The 17,457-nt window shown below is 47.4% G+C and overlaps 1 protein-coding gene across 1 annotated transcript; it reads left to right on the forward strand.

The window, feature by feature from the left end:
- The first annotated feature begins 31 nt into the window (after positions 1–31).
- Positions 32–5,088, forward strand: stk16 (serine/threonine kinase 16). The gene is made up of 8 exons (XM_086144315.1): positions 32–216; positions 478–592; positions 955–1,174; positions 1,682–1,815; positions 2,573–2,660; positions 2,974–3,102; positions 3,229–3,350; positions 3,549–5,088. Exons 2-8 carry the CDS (start codon positions 507–509, stop codon positions 3,685–3,687), a joined length of 918 nt encoding a protein of 305 aa, XP_086000441.1. The 5' UTR covers positions 32–216; positions 478–506; the 3' UTR covers positions 3,688–5,088.
- The last annotated feature ends 12,369 nt before the right edge of the window (positions 5,089–17,457 follow it).

Consider the following 17,457-nt stretch of genomic DNA (forward strand, 5'->3'; position numbering starts at 1 on the left):
ACGGATTCATTCACTGCTCGTTTTTATTTCGATATATTTGCTGAACTTCATTTTTTTACTTGTACATCATCGATCGTTAAAGCCATGGTGTTTGCCCGCAACCACTGTGCTTCCGGTGGTGCTGCTAGCTCTCCCTGCGTCACCATAGAAGAACAACACCGTAACGCAACCGTAAAGCTAACCGGGAAAACAATGAGAGCGAGCTGACAGTAAAGGGTAACTAAACATTTATTCGATTTGATTTTCGTACAGTGCATATATTTATATGACAATTTGAATGAAACCGTAATGTCACGTTTGGTTGTTCTGTCATGGCAATTCCTATGTTTACGTTCGTGGCTAGCTAGCTAACTTCGAACTACAGCTAGCTTGCTCGGCCGACAAGGCTGCCAGGCAGATCTCTCTCTTTTTAGCTTTTTGCTCTGTTCCTTTTGTAAGTGTCGCTCTGAAATCGACTATCCGTCTTATTTTTCACAGGCCAGGTTTAAAACAATGTACCTGCCGAGATGGGGCAGAGCCTGTGCATATGTTCCCGCGTCTCCATCACTATTGACAACAAGAAATACTTATTCGTACAGAAGCTAGACGAAGGGTAAGAAATCAAAACAATATCGCACTATTTGGGGACCGAGTCGCATCCAAGACCTCCAGAGTTGTCCAGAATCCAGTTCAGCCTTTGCACAGTGATGTCATTGACATCCTGCAAAATAACACTGCCGGCACTAGATGTCATCTGGATGCCGTCCTACATTAACTGCCTTGGCTGCCCTCCAAATGCAAATAAAGTGAAAGAATAAACCACACTTCTCTTCCAAGAGACCGAGGAACTCCGAGAACCAGACGTTTTCACATCATCACTTCAAATCAAATCCAGCAAAGTACCTGACTCATTGTTTAAATTGTTTGCATTGTTTGCTCCTCCGTAATTATATTTTTGTGTCTGCTTCCTTTCAGTGGTTTCAGTTATGTTGATTTGGTGGAGGGGGCCAAGGATGGTCACTTCTACGCCCTGAAGAGGATCCTGTGTCATGACCGCGAGGGCCGCCAAGAAGCTCAGACTGAGGTGGAGATGCATCAGATGTTTAATCACCCCAACGTCCTCAGCTTGGTCGCGCACGCCTTTGTCGAGCGTGGGGGGAAGATTGAGGCCTGGCTGCTTCTGCCCTATATAAGGGTGAGTTTGTATGACCAGAATAACTGTGGCCTCTTCTATTTGGTGCTAATATTTTGTGTTTTGTGATTGGTTGGATTTGAATTTTGTATCAGAACTGCAAGAACGTACAAGAACGTTTTATTCAGTGAAAGGGCTCAGAAACCCGAGGCCTTCGAGGATTGTGATTCATACCTAAAAATATAGTCCTGCCCCCACATAGTTTCATGAGATTTTAGGAAATGATAAAAAGATAAGATCACCAGCACTTGATAGCGATTAAATAAAAAAAAGCATACTTTTTCAGGACATTGACTCATCATTCTAATAGATAATGTTTTCAGATCCATTGACCTCAAAGGGCCCAGGAAAAGATCTCTTTTGACTATAGATATGTGACATATTTTTAAATATATTGTAATACAAGGTCCAACATTGTGGTAGTTTGAATTTATGTGCTAGGACAAGATAAGGCTTATCTATTTTTGATCTAGTGAGTAACTTCCCCCCGTTTGTTGTCATTTCTAATAGAAGGGCAGTTTATGGTCTGTTCTGGAGAAGCTGAGAGACCAGGGGAGCGCAATGCCCGAAAGACAGATCCTGGACATTTTTAGGGGCATCTGCTTCGGACTCAAGGCCATCCATGACAAAGGTTATGCACACAGGTAATCACACGCTCTACACACACACACACATGCATGTATGCAGAAAGTACTACCGTTATCACTTGTCACAGGTCTAACTAGTTGGATGTTTGCTGAAGCTCCTGGCCTTGCTGAAATTTGCAAACACAATCCAGGAAAACAAAGAGTTTATAATCAACTTTTGTTCTGGCTGGTTGAGAGCACTCTGCAGTGTCCTGCATCCTGCCTCCTGCCAGCGCCAGCCGGCCACCGTGCCACCCTTTTCCCGCTAAATGAAAACCAGACAAACTATTTCCAGTACATCTAAATATTTCTCACATCAACAATCCCCTGATGTGTGCTACGCTAAGTGGCAGTTCTGGCTGCTGCTCGCGTCTATATATTATCAGTGACTGCTTAAAGTGGACTTGGAAACAGAAGAGAGGATCTTTTTTCATCTGCAAAAATTGGTGTTTGATGATAAATCTTATCGTTGCCACTGGACTCGCTTAATTTGCTGAGGAAGTTTCGCCTCTTCGTCCAAAACGCTCTTGGCCTTGGACTTGAAAACAATCTCAGCCCTTTGAAATTTACATTACAGAACCTGTGTTTTAATTAAATTCAACATACTATGTCCGTGAAGTTCAACACCTCCAGAAAATACAATTAGAAATGGTTGTTTTTGCTTATTTTAAAGGACACTTTAACCAAACGTTTGCATGTAATGACATTAAAGAAAAACTTGTTGTTCCTTTTTCCTACTCATGTGTACATGCACGGTGCCGGTGGGATCTTTCAGAGACCTCAAGCCTACAAACGTGCTTCTGGATGAGAATAACAACCCGGTGCTGATGGACCTGGGCTCTATGAACAGAGCCAGGATTGAGGTGGGTGAGACCTACACAAGAATGGACTCATCAACTCAAAATAATCATCGACAAACTTTGATTGGAGTTTGTCGCCAAGTGGCAGTGAACGCAGGATGCTAGAGATCAATCATCACTGTTGCCATCACTGCATTTTATTTTGTTCCGATTGTTTTACAAAATCATGTTGCACCACCGACTTTGTATGACAGAGTTCCATTTCTAGATAGTATTATATTGTCAGTGAAATTCAGAATGGTGGATAGTTCCTGCACCCCGACTGCCTTCCCTTCAGTCTTCTCCCCGTCACCTATACAACGCTTCTGGATTTCAGGTTCGAGGGTCAAGAGAAGCGATGACCGTCCAGGACTGGGCAGCCCAGCGATGTACCATTTCCTACAGGGCGCCCGAACTCTTCAGCGTGGAGAGTCACTGCATCATCGACGAGCGCACCGATATCTGGGTAAGGTCCCACCTCCTCCGGCCAGCACAGGGATGTTCAACGCTCCCTGAGAGCTAGTCTCAGTCCCGATCTTCCCTTTCTCTTTGATTTTTATTTTTTTTTAACACTCTTCCCTATCTCCTCCAGTCCCTCGGCTGTGTGCTTTACTGCATGATGATGTTGGAGGGGCCGTACGACATGATATTTCAGAAGGGGGACAGTGTTGCTCTGGCTGTCCAGAATCCTGTTTCCATCCCACAGCCTTGCAGGTCAGTCCAAACACAAACTGTCCCTCCTGATGGAAGGGTCTCAGTTCTGGGCTGGGATAGAACATGGAAGGAGGTGTAAATGACTTCTATTTAGAGCGTGATTTAGCTGAATCGTGGCCGTTGAACTCGCTGTTCTGGATGCATCGTGATGGCGACTGTGAGATGCACTAACTGGCAGTCCTGATGTCTTTCCCTCAGCTACTCAGAGGGCCTGCAGATGCTGCTGAGCTCCGTGATGGTGTCCAATCCCCAGGAGAGACCAAACATCAGCTGGGTTCTCGACCAGGTGCAGGACCTGCAGAGCCGCAGCCCGCACATCCAGACCAACATGGTCTGAACCCACGCGGCTCGTGGAACGGGATCCCTGCGCACATAAACGAACTCCTCTTATTTGAGTCCTGAAATGTTTCCGTTAATTTATTGACTGCTTGTGTACCACCATGAATGAAGGGTTAAATTTTGGCACGGGGCGCTTTGGCAACAGGTTAGGCTTTTAGCTCCAGCGATACGATGCAGACACTTTACGGCTTTATGAATTGCAAAGACTTAGAGGATCATCGAGAAAGGCCTTACAAGTAGTCTGCCTTTTTTTTTTTAACTTATCGGTTTATTTTTAAATCTTGAGCTTTCTGGCGAGGAATGTCTTCTGCAGCTTTACCTGAATCGTTCACGTCGTCACCGGGCTTCATCCCGCCAGCTCCGAATAGATCTGACATCGTCACCACCGGTCTGTATTGTCAAATCCACAGAGAAAGCCCAGGCAGACCTAAGGCCTGGACTTACTGTAAGTACTTCTCGCACAAGTTAAAAATGTGTGTTGAGTCTTTTTCGTGAAAATGTACGATTTTAGATTAGTTCTGTCTTGCTGGGCCGCGGGCTCTCGTCTCACATTCGACCTTCACGGTCACACACACACACACGAATGGCGTCCGTCTTTTTATCCTGTTGCTGAGATGAGTTCCCGAAATATCGGCCACCTTTTAAAATGTGCGGTTGTTTTTTAGGAGAAAATGTTTGCCAAATGTTGAGAGACAGATTGCATTCCCTGCCAAGGGAGGAGAATAGTCCCTTGATTTTAGTCCCGTTTCCTGATTTTGATGGTGTAATAACCCGTGGGTCACTGACATACCTCGTTTCCTCGTCTCACCTCTGCACCTTGACTGTCGTGATTTCACACTCACCTTATCAGTTAAATGTTTTTTTTTTTTTTCTCAAATGTTATTTTTCCCCATCTTTACGTGTATTATCAGCCACCGCGGTCTGCTGTGTCTCAAAGTCCCGCCGCAGCGGTGTCCTCTCAGGGTTCGCCTTCCAGGGGCCTCGTGCAGTTTTTGCGGCCTCGGTCGGATCGAACACGTCGGGCATTTACGTTACCGTGTCACCCGTGCACGCCGACACCTGACTCTCTGTTTAAATGTTTCACATGACTTAAATGTTAAATTCTGTAATGTATAAAATGAGTGGATTTTTTTTTTTTTTTCTTCTCTCGCTGTTTACGGTGAGCAGTACTGCCCTCTGTTGGCGGTGTCGAGATTAAACGGTACTTTTAAATTCATGGGTATTAATGTAAACGCGTTTAATTATTGGTTATTAGTAATTACTTTGAACTGTTTCCTGTCATTCACGTCACAACTTAATCAATATATCACATGATTATTATTCTATTATGTTGGGATGATCACAGGAGTTGTTTTTATATAAACATCTATGAAATAAAACCAAAATCATTCCATGAAAAGTGTTTGAGTCGATGCTAATTTTCAGCCGGGGTATTCCCGTCTAATTTGACATTATTTTTCGTAAAAGTGAAATCGGCTTTCCCGGAAAGAAATCGATCATTTCCATTTGAAGTTCCCACCCTTTGGGCGACCGGGGAATTTAATTTCCAGCCTCCCCCCCCCCCCGTCTGCAGAGGTCAAGGAAGCCGGATATGCGACGCAGCTGCAGCGCTGAACACCTGGGAAGCTCCTGGTTCGAGTCCGATGGTTGTACACGGTGCTCCCGTGTGGAGTTTTCACCTGATGGTTCTCCAGAGTCATTGGGGACGCTTGAATTGTGCGCAGGTGTGAATGGTTGAATGTCTCTTCTGTTTGGACCCCGTGATTGACAGGTGACCCGTCCGGGTGAAACCCCGCCTCTCGCCCCAGTGTCACCTGTGATTGGTTCCTCCATCGTCTCCGGCGGAGCTCCAGAAACGCCCGGAAATCCCCCGTCCTCAGGTCAGGCCGGAGCCCCGCGGCAAGTAAAACCTTCTCGTCACACCTGTGCATGTCTCGTAAATTCTTTCACGCTGCCGTGTGTGAAAGCCGTTACCTAGCAACCGTAACTGCTGCTCTTGCAGACCTGCATCCGTCAGCTAGGTGAACCGCGAACGTCGCGGCGATCCGGAGACAAAATTTACGACCCCGCAAACGCAATCAGGCCCGAGTGGGCGGTGGGCGTTGGGGGGGGTGGTTGGGGGTCGTCACGTGTCGCCGTGGTGCCAATTACTCTCACTGGCACGGCCACGCAAACGACCAGTCGTAAACAAAAAATACATATTGAAACCGAACACGTAGATCCAGCCTACGCCGGTAGAATTCATTACACCTGATGATGTCACAGCTGATCACCCCCCCCCCCCCCCTCCAGGCACACCTTCAAAACATCCCAGACTCCCTTGGGGAATGGGTTTATGGGGTTCACACACACACACACACACACAAACACACAATTTTACCAGTTCCCTATCATCTGCTTGAGCTGAGATGATGTCATACAACAAGAGCACAAGGTCAACACGCTGTTGTTTTGTATTCCAGCACCGGTCGTTCCTGCATCTCACTGGCGCACACTGAGCATCTGCGGGGCCTTATTGATCCGGGCGATGAATCAATTAGAAGATCATTTAATTAGCGGAGCATTATGGGTCAGTGCAAAGCCTCCGCTGGCCCCGCGGCCTCCAGGGGCCTCCTTAAATCAACACACCGGTGTTTTCATCCCGCCCAGGGGAAGATTGACAGGTCCGACCCTGTGAATCATGAACAGACTTTTGCTTATTTTGAAAGCGGCGAACGTTCTCCCGAGTCCTTGCAAAGTTCCCGTCCTGTTCCTTTAAGGGTTTATTTGTTTCCCGCCGGGAACGTCTGCTGTCGTTCAGGTCCAATTTAGGCCCGGCTGCAGATGAAAGAGGGAGAAATATGGATGTTACGTCTCGGCCGCTGACGCCTTTGAGTTATGACTTGGGTCGGTGATCGAGGGGGAAGGAGGGAGGCTTTTGTTTTTGTTTTTATTTATTATTTTTCTTCCTCTTTTTCTGCTTTCGTTGCACTCATTAATTCACGGGAGCATTTGGGTTAAAACGCATAATGAGTTCATTAAGGGGGATTGGCGTAATCAGGAAAGGTAGCGCCTTAATTACCGGCACGGCGCCAAAGCCATCCATCCTCCCCGAGATCCGCAACCCACCCTGTCCACGGAGCTCACTAATTTAATTAAGTGTACAAAATGCTACACCCTAACGTCACCCTCGGGGGCAATTATAGCACTCAAGATTGAAAGATCTCCACCGGGGGGTATTTTACTCACTGGCAGGAGATTGCTTGTGTCAGTTAGCTGATTGCATTGATTATATTGATTTGTAACAGCTTTTCGGGTAATTTCATCTGCAAAGGTGAGAGCAACACGTTGGCCCGGTGACTTTTTTATTTATCCCGTCTTTATATAGACCCCGCACTCTTTTGCCAAGTGATTAGATGAAATGGAGCTCCACAATAAGTCTTTTAAAGCGGGAGTCGGAGGGGGCCACGGGGCGGGAGGCGAGGGGCGGATCAATAGTTTTTATTTGCCGTCTTAAGGTCGGCCCGGGTTGGATGTTGGGGATTCTTTCTTTTTTTTTTTAAAGGCGATGCAACTCTTTCACCTGCAGCCACGCCTCTCTGCCGTAGCAGCACGGCCGACGGAGGCCCGCGGACGGGACCTCCGGCCGCTCCACCTCCGCCTGCACCAGCGGGCATCGCGTGGCCTCAGGTGCGCCCCAACCTCCAAACTCTGCTCCGGCGTAAGAAAGCCCGCCGCCGTGTCCGAGAGTCCGAACGTCATTCATCGGCGTGTTGGAAAAGTTGTAAACAGTCTTGGACTTAAGATGTTATTAGCTTGTCGGTACGTTTAATAAGGCCAACCGTTGTTGACACGCAACTCTGAGACCCATTTCCAAATGAAGTGTGTGTTCCAATGCACTTTAAAACACACTTCCCCATTGTCCTATCAACACTAAATAGCAAATTATGTACAGGAATAGTTTCTTCTATCTGTGGAATTATCCACACACACACCAGCTGTTGTCCATCTGAGGTGCTTATTATATATGAAATAGATTAACGTATGAAATCTTCCGCTGTTTCTACAACTCGGACATTCTTCTGTCGGCCCGCCGGTTGTTTCTGGTCAGGAGAAAATGGAGAGAACCCAGGCAAGCACGTACACTCAACATGGAAATGCCCTTGTTATTAACCGAAAACTGATAAATGATGAATAAGCTGCTGTGACACCCCCACAGTCCTACCCAAACTAGAAGGAAGGACTACAAGTGCACGAAGGAGCGCACGGCGTCCCGCTATCTGCCGCCTGTCCGTGGCTGCAGGTGAAGATGGGTGGATGTTGGAAGGCCTCCTGAAGGAGACCAGATGAAGGGAAGGTGACCATGCAGGAGGAAGGTCTGAGGGCCGTGATAGCGATCAATTTCCAGCAGCTAGTTAACCATAAACTCCAAACTGACCCGCCTTGGTGGTTGTTTCTCTTTCTTCAGAGGCCTGTAACCCCCCCGGCGGGGCGGCCGAGGCGGCTAATCGTCTGATGAGCAGTTCATCAGCGCTGATTAAGACCCGGTGAGAAGACGGGCCCAGGGGGCGGCGGGTCAGCAGCGGCGTCCCGAGAAGAGTAAATAAACTGATTAAACAAGTCGCTCCCAAGACAACGCCGTGCAGGTAGACGTGTGTGTGTGTGTGTGTGTGTGAGTGATGGGTGCGCAGGGAGTGTTTATGTCGCCTGCCAGTGTCGTCGTCTGAATGACTGAAGTGTCTTCATCAATTTGGATCCATTAGCATGTCAAAAGGGGAGGACGGCCCATCTGCATCCCGCCGGCTTATTCATTCTTGCACGCACGCCTTCACCCCCACCGCCCCTCCTCCTCATTCTCGTCCCCACCCAACCCCACCCAACCCCCCCCAACCCAGGCAGGGCTAGTTTACCGTAAGGCCGTTTAATTTTCCTGAAATAGGGCCGTGACAGCTGTGTCATGCTGATGAGGAGAGTGGCAGCCTGTCACATCTCATCTATCTCCGCTCCGATACGCTCGCCGCCGCCGCTCCTCCTCCTCCGCCTCCCTCCGAGATGTCAAACATTTGCCTCGATTAAACGCACTCGGTGGCAGTCTGTTAAAAGTCGCCGTCTGTGTGGCATCCCGTGGGTTTGGGTGGGGAGGGTGCGAGGAAGAGGCGTGGACCCAGAAAGGGGGGGAAAAAAAAAAAAAGGACAAAAGTAATAAGTGTGAGCTGTTTTTTATTTCACCTGCATTGATTGTTATTGGTCCCTTTATCATCTGACCCGGCTCAATTATGCCAATTGGATAGCGCGGTGACACCGAGGCTGTGGGGACAGTAAACCCAAATGGAGAGTGTGTGTGTGTGTGTGTGTGTGAGGAGGACGCAGCTAAGATGAAGAAGACGAGCAGAGAAGCGAGGCGAAGGTGCAGATTCAGACGTGGGTCTGGTTATTTTACATCCACAGCCACGCCACCTGTCACTCAAGGCCAACCATTACCCAAATGAGAAACCGGCGTGACCCTCTGTTTGCACGGCGCAGAGGTGGAACGCACAATCGTCCCTGGTTAGATGGGAGATAGTGGATAGATGACTGTTTCATGGACTTTGAGAACATTACGTCTCCCCTCTGTGGGCCAAGGAGACCAGGCTGGACTTCCTCGTATGATTCACTGAAGGAAACAACGCGCTATATTTGATTTTTCTGAGACCGATCCGCTCGCTTCTGATGAAAGACCTTTCCCGAGCCGGAGCGGCGGCCGGCTCATTGCTTTTAATTTGGTTAGCTTATGGCTAGTGGTTAGCGCTTCAGCTCACAGCGTGAAGGCGGAGTTTGCATGTTCTCCTCGTGTCTGCGTGGGTTTCCTTCCGCAGTCCAAGCACATGCAGCGGGTTCATTGGAAAAAAAAAAAAATCGGGAAAATTGCCCAGAATAAGTGAGTGAATGCTCATCTGTCTGTGTTTGCGGCCCTGCGATTGACCTCCAGGAGCAGATGATGGATGGTTGGATGATTTCACGCTTATAGTCACGAGGGATTCAAAAGATTCAAAGTGTTTATTGTCACCTGTACAGTGTTTCCCTGCACAGTGAAATTACTACTTTGCTTTCCGCAGTGCATTGGGATGTGCTGGTAGAAGAGTGTAAACATTGTTATAAATATAATTATAGATATGAATGTGAAAGGGTGAATAAGAATAGGAACACCTTTATTTATCCCGAAGGAAATTGTTGTGCCAGAGTTAAAAGAAGAACATAACAATAATAAATAGTAGTAGAAAATTGTATAAACAGTAAAAAAAAAAAAGAAAGGGGGAGGAGAATAAGAAATACAAATAAACTATAAAGTGTCATAAGTAACAAGTAAAGACTATAAAGTGTCTTAAGGTCTTAAGTACCAAGTGAAAGATAAAGAGTATGAAAAGCTTAAGCTGTTATGAAATGAAATATTGCACAGTTATGAATATATATACAGATAAATCATTACAATTTACAGTAAGTGGGTGAGGTTTTTTTTTTTTTTTTAAGGTTTAAGATTTTGAGATTCCCTGAAGGGAGAGGAATTAAAAAGTCTGATAGCCTCAGGTAGGAAAGACAATAACGTGTTAATGAGAGGATGAATGGTTGCACGTCTCCATATGTGACCTTGTGATCGACCGGTATTTGTTTCCCAGAAGATGACGGATTGATTTTCTTTATTTAAATGCAGATCACTTGGATCTGTGTTTTGCAAAGACTTTTCTGCCGTAAAGGTTAAACATCAAACTGCAGTTTGACTGATGGCGGCGAGCCGGGATCATTTCTCATTTTAGCGTAATGAACGTTGATATGTTTACATATGGAGACTTTAGACGTGCTTTTGTTTTGTGGGCGCCGGTTCTGGGTGAAATGCTGTGCACACACGAGCGCTGGCGTGCCAACGTGTGCAAGCACGTGTAATCCACTCAAACGGCGAGCCCCGCCGGCGCTTCAGTGCCCGGCCGCATGAGTGACGCGAGACGCTTTGATGCTGTCAACCAGATAGATCGCCGCGGCCCTTAACCCTCTTTTGAACCCGGCGTGCCACACAATACCCGGCTGTGCGCCTCGGTGCCCGTGCAAACACTCGCCCGTATTAACGACGCTTTATTCGACACATGCAAAGGTGAGAGGCGCATTCGTTTTGGCGCCAGCGCTAAAGGTGTGTGTGTGTGTGTGTGCTTGAAAGAGAAAGAAGGGCGGGGGCATTATCATATGTCGATTAGCTCAATAGCCCTGGGAAAGCAAACACGGGCACGGCAACAACAACTCAAACAATCGATGTGGAAAAAACGATCACGTGATTAACAGCTTGTTTGCGGCTTCGGGGGGGGAAAAGCGGCGGTTTGGAAAATAGAACAGCGTCGAGGGCTCACGCCGTCGATCCCAGATTGTCTTCCGAGCCGTGCAGAAGCACGGGACTTGTGCGCCGCTATCTTGGTTTATCGCTAGCTGTTGGTGAATCGGCCAAAGGCCACACCTGGGGTTCGACTCGGGGTTTCATTTATAAAAAGCAGACAACAACATTCAGGGGTTTACCAAGGGGGTCTCCCATGACTACACGGGAGAAAAGCCGCCGTGATGTCGCTCTCCACACGGCGGCAAAAAAACAGCGGGGGACGTGCAGGCGATGGTGGACCTGCTGCATCGTCCTGTCACACAAAGCAGAGCCAAGGAGGGCTACGTGCTAGCATCCACGCTAACACTTAGTGATTTTGCATGAATTGTACTTTGTAACATGCAAAAAAAAAAAAGAAAAATACACGTCCGGTTTAGCCGGCCGTTAAATAACTGACGAGCCGGCAGATTAACGAGGGGTTCATTACGAGCGGCGCTAATTGTGCTGGAATCTGATTCAAATGCGCAACTGACGGCGGCGCTGTTTGTAGCCGGCCCGTTTTTAGTTGAGAAAGATTGAGGGCGCGGGTGCGGGGAGGATGGGGGGCGGGGGCTGCGGAGGCGGGGGTGGAGGTGGGGTGGGGGGGTTGGAAGGTCACCGTCACTCCTGCCGCCTCTGTAGGTGTGGGTGGGTTTGTCGAGAGGGGGGGGGGATTTAATTAGACCAAGTGCCTGCATCCCACTCTGGTCACCTGCGCCATATTACTGTGTGCTGCCAGGGGTTAACTGGCCTGATAAATGGGATCAATGACACTCGTGCGCACACACACTCACACACACACATACATACATACCTGTGTTGCTGGAGGGAAGCAGCTGAAAGGGCCGACGCTGCCGTGATATTGAAAGAGCGTGCACCTCCAGTACGACGTTCTGATGTGCAATCAAAAGAAACCTAAAGTAGCACTTGTTTGTGTTTTATTGGGCGCTGTGACATTGAAAGGCTGCTTATGAATTCAAGACTACCCTCATATCTTGTTTAAAGGCGAGTACCTGGCCGCGCTGCCGCCCATAAACGCTTTCACATCTTAATCTTCTGCTGGAAATCTCCATTATTGCAGTACGATGGGAGGAGCCCCCCCCCGGCATTAAAAAAAGCAGCTCCGGCTCCAACTTTAGACTAAAACACCATCCTGAAATTGGAAAATCGAAACTTGAGTTACCAAATTCTTGAGCCTCTCTTTGTGCGTTTATGAATGAATTATTTCTGAAAACTTTTCTTTCTGATTTTCAAATTTTGAAGTCAAAGGATGAAGATGAATCTGTTAAAGTCTGTTTGTGTGCGTGTGCGTGTGCGTGTGAACAGGGACAAAAATCACCCTCATATTTCCACCATTGCAAAAACAAAAACCAAAAATGGTCACCCTAGTGGTCAAAATGAGAATTACAACAACAACCTTAAAATTATTTGCCTGTATGGGGTTTCTACTGAGACCTGTATCTAAACAAAACAAACACAAACACAAACACGAACCCTCACCTGGCCTCGAAACCAGATGAACTGATTCCCTGGTTTCTTGACCTTTTCGGCCATGAGAGGACTGTGATTTGTGATTTCCTGTTTTTCCAGGTGCCGTCTGCTTGTGCTGCAGCGTCTCCGCTCTATGTGGACAGAACGAAACGGGCCGAGGGGGTTATTTATTCCCATAACGCTCCCCCGAGGGATCATCGCGTCGGCACGCGAACACGGAAACAGAGGCGACGAGAATCGTGGCAGGGCACTGACGGACATTATCAGCAAACATCCTGGCATTAATACCCACGCTGGTATTTCTGTAGATATGTAATCCATTACTTCCTCTCATGTTCTGGTCCTGGAGTTTAATAACAGCATCTTTGGTTTCCGTCTCCTCCATCGGGACCTGTTAATCACAGGGAAAATACAAACTGCTTTTATTTTGGTTGGGTTTAGCTGCAGATAGTGACGTTGATGTAGACATAACGCTCCACGGTTTGTTGCAATGACAGGAAACGGTATCAAATGTGTTGGTTTGCTACTGGGTTTCCTCAAACCACCAGACCGGGACTTTGCCGGAAGCTAACATGCAGCTCAGAAGCAGCGTCTCCTCTTTATCCTCGTGTCCCACCGCCCTCTTTTTATTTCAGGAATTTCCCTGAAAGCTCTCCGTCCCCCTTTATGCTAAACGCACTTTGGAGGAGCGTGGGATTCTGACTGATTGACATAATCAGACGCTTTTTTTTTTTTTTTTTTTTTTTTTGTTTCCTTCGCCCTTCTCCTCGGCCGTTAACGACAGGGTGACAAAACATGATTTAGTCGCCCCCAAAAGACGGAGCACTTGTTGTTTATCGTGGGGGGAGGGGACGCTCATCCGAGCTAATTAGCGCACTGACAGAGAGGGATGGGCTCCCTGACCTCTCTGCCTCTGCAGCCATAAATAGAGCAAATATAATGAAGAGGGAGGGACGCAAGAGGCTGAGATGGTCGGGACTTGAGCTCCAGAACTTTCGTCGTTCGCTCAAAGTCGTGTCCCGTCCCCCCGCGTGGATATTAAGGGTACAGTCCGTCACACCTCTCCCGACATTTTGATCAATGGCGAGCCATTAGAATACATCGGGTGGCGGTGATTTACGCCCCGCTGTCCAGGGTTCAAGCTCCCTGACAGGGGCGACCCCCGTCCAGCCACGCAGTCAAGTGGCGAATCAATTCATGCGAATGTTTTTTAATATCGAGCGAACCCCTGGAGGGGGTGGGGTGGAACCTCCTCGAACACACACATTCATTTACCTGAAAGACACCCAACCGCCCCGCCGCATTTCCCCCCCACAAGGCCCGAAACTGCAGCCGTCTGTTTATTTTCCTTTTCTGAAGAAATCCGCCCGTTTCCCGCTCCCGCCACCGTATTTCTGCCGTTAACCCTTGCTCCTCGTTTGCAGGCAAATCGGCCAATAAGAGGGACATTACTCGGGCGCTAATGGCGGTGGAGGGGAAGGCGACGCTGACGTGAGCGATCAACTGAAGACTTTCAGGCTATTTTGAAGGAGAAGACAGCGTGTTTGTCATGCCGCGAGTTGAAACTGAATCTCGGCCAACTGGCGGAGCCTTTCAAAGCGCTCGACGGATCTCAATATCGCCGTAAGTGGGCAGATAATGGGCGGCGGAGAAGCACGGCGAGATAGCAGGGCGAAAGTAATGATGTCTTGTTGCGGCCGATAAGTTATCTCCCACGACTCTGCACAATGGGGCCGTTGTATACCTGACAGGACAGTAAAAAAAAAAAGGCTGTTAGGTGGAAGGACCCATTAAACGGCCGTAAAACTCACTCTGTACCGGATTATGCTGAAAGGAAGCTTTTGTTTCCAGTGTGTAAAAAGTAAACAGGTGAGGTGAACGACAGCGGCGGGGGGTGATTTAGATGTCGACTCTTGACCTGCTCCGTCTTATCTGCTCCATCTTTATTGTGGTTTCTCAAAGGTGTCCGGTTTGGCCGATAATCTGTCATCAGCCCGCTAAAGAGACGCCGCAGTAAAGGAACTCGGGGAAACTAGCAGGTTGCTTGATAGACCGGAATTGAAATAATACCAACATCCAGTGATGTGTGCTGAGGTTCATGGCTGGTGAGGCACCGATTTCAATCACAATCAGATTTACAAACATATGAAGCCTAAAGAGTGGCTTATTCAATATTTTATTGGCAGCAGTTAATGGGTTATGTTTAAAATCTCATATCAGCTTTCTTCACACATGCAAATTATAGCACACAAAAAAATCACGTTGAATGTCACAAGAAAGTTATTTTGGTCTTACTTCCCTTCTGAACAAGAGCATTAATAGCTCGATTATACAAGTTGTCCTTGTCGTCCATCAGTTAAAAAATACCTTTTTGTGAAAATCACTGGTAAATATAATTTCTTTTTTTTTTTTTTTTAATTTACCTTTTTTTTCTTTCCAAGATTGGCAGGCGAGGCACAGCCTCTCCTGCCTCCCCTGACTGCACGTCACTGCCAACATCTCCCAGGGGGGTCATCCACAGCTGACGTTAGCGCAATGCTAAAAACACTCCCCGCTAACAACCAAAGCGCTATCCACTGATACTGATGCTAGTGGTGCTTTTTTTTTTTTTTTCTTTTTTTTTTTTTTTTTTTACAAAATGACTCTGATTTGCAAAAGCCTCGCTCACACTGAACTCATCTTGACCCTCCAACATCTTCTCCGGCCTGTTGGGCCCCGGGAAAAGTTGCTAGCGCCTTTAGCTCAGCCTTGAAAGTTCTGATACACACCTGATGTGATGCGATGAGGTCGCAGTTGGGGGACGAAGGAAGAAAGACAAAAGGAGATTCAGGCGCGTTTGGCTGCGCGTCAAATGGGGAAAGCTCAATATTTGTTAATAAATGACGGGGATGACGAGCAGAGACCCGGACGAGGAGTAAATTACCGTTATCTCCTTAATGAGACGTCATTAATTTTGGTCTCAAGGTCTGGCAGAAAGCAGGCTGATTTATCGGCTGCCTCTAACGTGGTGGGAATTAGTCTAATTACCAGCCGCGTGGACGGCTGAATTTTTTTTTTTTTTTCCCCACAGGGAGGGCTATTGTTGCGTTCCGATCATTTATCACACGGCGAGCGGTCTGTGCGTCCGGTCGGCCTTGAGGGAATCGCCGGGATCCAGATTGACGGTGTCCCTGAAAAGAGAGCGGGGGGGGGGATGTTCACAGGAGGGAGGGAGGGCTTCTGCAGGATAGGCTTCTGGAAATTCACGCCGTCAGTCATAGTGTGTAGACTTTGTGCTCCAGAAAATAGACCGATCCCGTTTTATCTGCGTGTATTCCAGCGCGTCGCCCGCCCCCTACCCCATTTAAAATGCACAGGGGGCCTTATCAACGGGTTAAATAAACCAGCAGGGATCCATGACCCGGCGGCAATCAATAATCTGCTGACTAGGCCCGCAACACACACACACACACACACACGGAGTGTGAGAGCTGAGCTGGAATGGTGTCAGGATGGGTCAAACTGTCTCGGAGCCGGGGTAATGATTGAAAAATATGCCTGTAATTGCTGATAAGCCCCTTTAATGTTTCAGTAAACTTCTGTCGGCGGCTGCGTTCACAGACACGTAACTCCTCGATAAACGGCAGCTTTGTAGTTTCACGCCGGTCGGCGCTTTGAGGCGATCGTTCTCACACCTCGCGGAGGGTGTGTGCGAGAGAGAGAGAGAGTTCAACGGGAGACGGAGGGAAAAGATGGTCCGACACCTGCAAGTACGGCGCCCGCAGGTGGAATGTGAGGAGTCCGGTGGGAAAATGATGTGTTTTACGGCCTCCGTCACCGCTTTTAAGTCGTTCATCGTCATCTGTGTTTACTCTGCAGGGCCAGTAAAAGGTGGATCAGGGTGAGACGCAGTGTCTCACTCCTAAATCACCTAGAATGAGAGGGTGACTGGCTGTTTGTCTCTATTTTCTTCTCGCGGCAACTGGACTTGAATTTCTTCAGCCCTCCTCCGAGGGGTTTTTCAGTTGGGGTGCGCGAGGTGAAACGGCTTTGAGTGAAGAAATTTAAATCCAGCTGCTGCGGCGAGAAGATTTCAACAAGACATTTGTCTCCATATGATGCATGAATGAAAGAGTGAATGGCAATATGTCTATATGATGTGTGAATGAGAGGGTGAATCTTTTGTCTATATAACATGAATGAATGAGTGAGTGAATGGTTGTTTGTCTCTACGTGGTGTGTGAATGAGTGAAGAAATGGTTGTATGTCTGCATCATTTTCACTGAGCATAATGGTTGCCCACAAAGGGCCACATGTATCAATGTAACTAAATGCAACCAAATGTTATGTAAAATAAATGTAGCTACTCCTTAATGTTAAAAACTGAATGAATTACTCATTCAAATCCAAACTATTATGTATGCATTTGCATGGAATCTCTGCAAATGCATATGTAACATTTTGGCTTTTAATTCTTGGACAATATATTTTTTCTCTTGAACGCTAACTTTGGCATACTTAGCTTCGTGTTTGGTCTTAAAATGCCGATGCAGATCGTACGCTTTGACAACCGACACTGCCTCAAAACTTAAAAGAGATACCGGTTTTTCCTCCTTGAAGCACAAACATGCATTTGCCTTCCCATCTTTACTGAAACAGCCTTCCATCTGCATCGACTTTTCTCTTCCTGGACATTTAGGGATCATTTATTTCTCAATTCTATATGTTGAAAACGGTACTGTTGTGGATGCACTGCAATCTAATGGCGGGATGCCGTCCCTTAACATGATCGGCATGAATCACGGGAAATGTAGTTTATGATCGATGCACGCGTTTCACTTATTTATTTTAACACAATCAGACCTTTTAAGATGTTCTCGCGGGCCACATAAAACGACGTGGCCCATGATGCATTAATGAAAGAGTGAATGGTAATATATCTCT

The sequence above is a fragment of the Fistularia commersonii genome, chromosome 3 (assembly GCF_037954325.1).
Source record: "Fistularia commersonii isolate RoL2024-O1a breed Wild chromosome 3, RoL_Fcom_v1.0, whole genome shotgun sequence".
Classification (NCBI taxonomy): domain Eukaryota; kingdom Metazoa; phylum Chordata; class Actinopteri; order Syngnathiformes; family Fistulariidae; genus Fistularia; species Fistularia commersonii.

What these genes read in the sequence shown, in the direction of transcription:
- stk16 (XM_086144315.1), top strand. Translation starts at nt 507, where the DNA reads ATGGGGCAGAGCCTGTGCATATGTTCCCGCGTCTCCATCACTATTGAC. An exon ending in GACAAAGGTTATGCACACAG is followed by an intron (nt 1,816 to 2,572) that starts GTAATCACACGC and finishes GGGATCTTTCAG; the next exon opens with AGACCTCAAGCCTACAAACG. An exon ending in ACGAGCGCACCGATATCTGG is followed by an intron (nt 3,103 to 3,228) that starts GTAAGGTCCCAC and finishes TATCTCCTCCAG; the next exon opens with TCCCTCGGCTGTGTGCTTTA.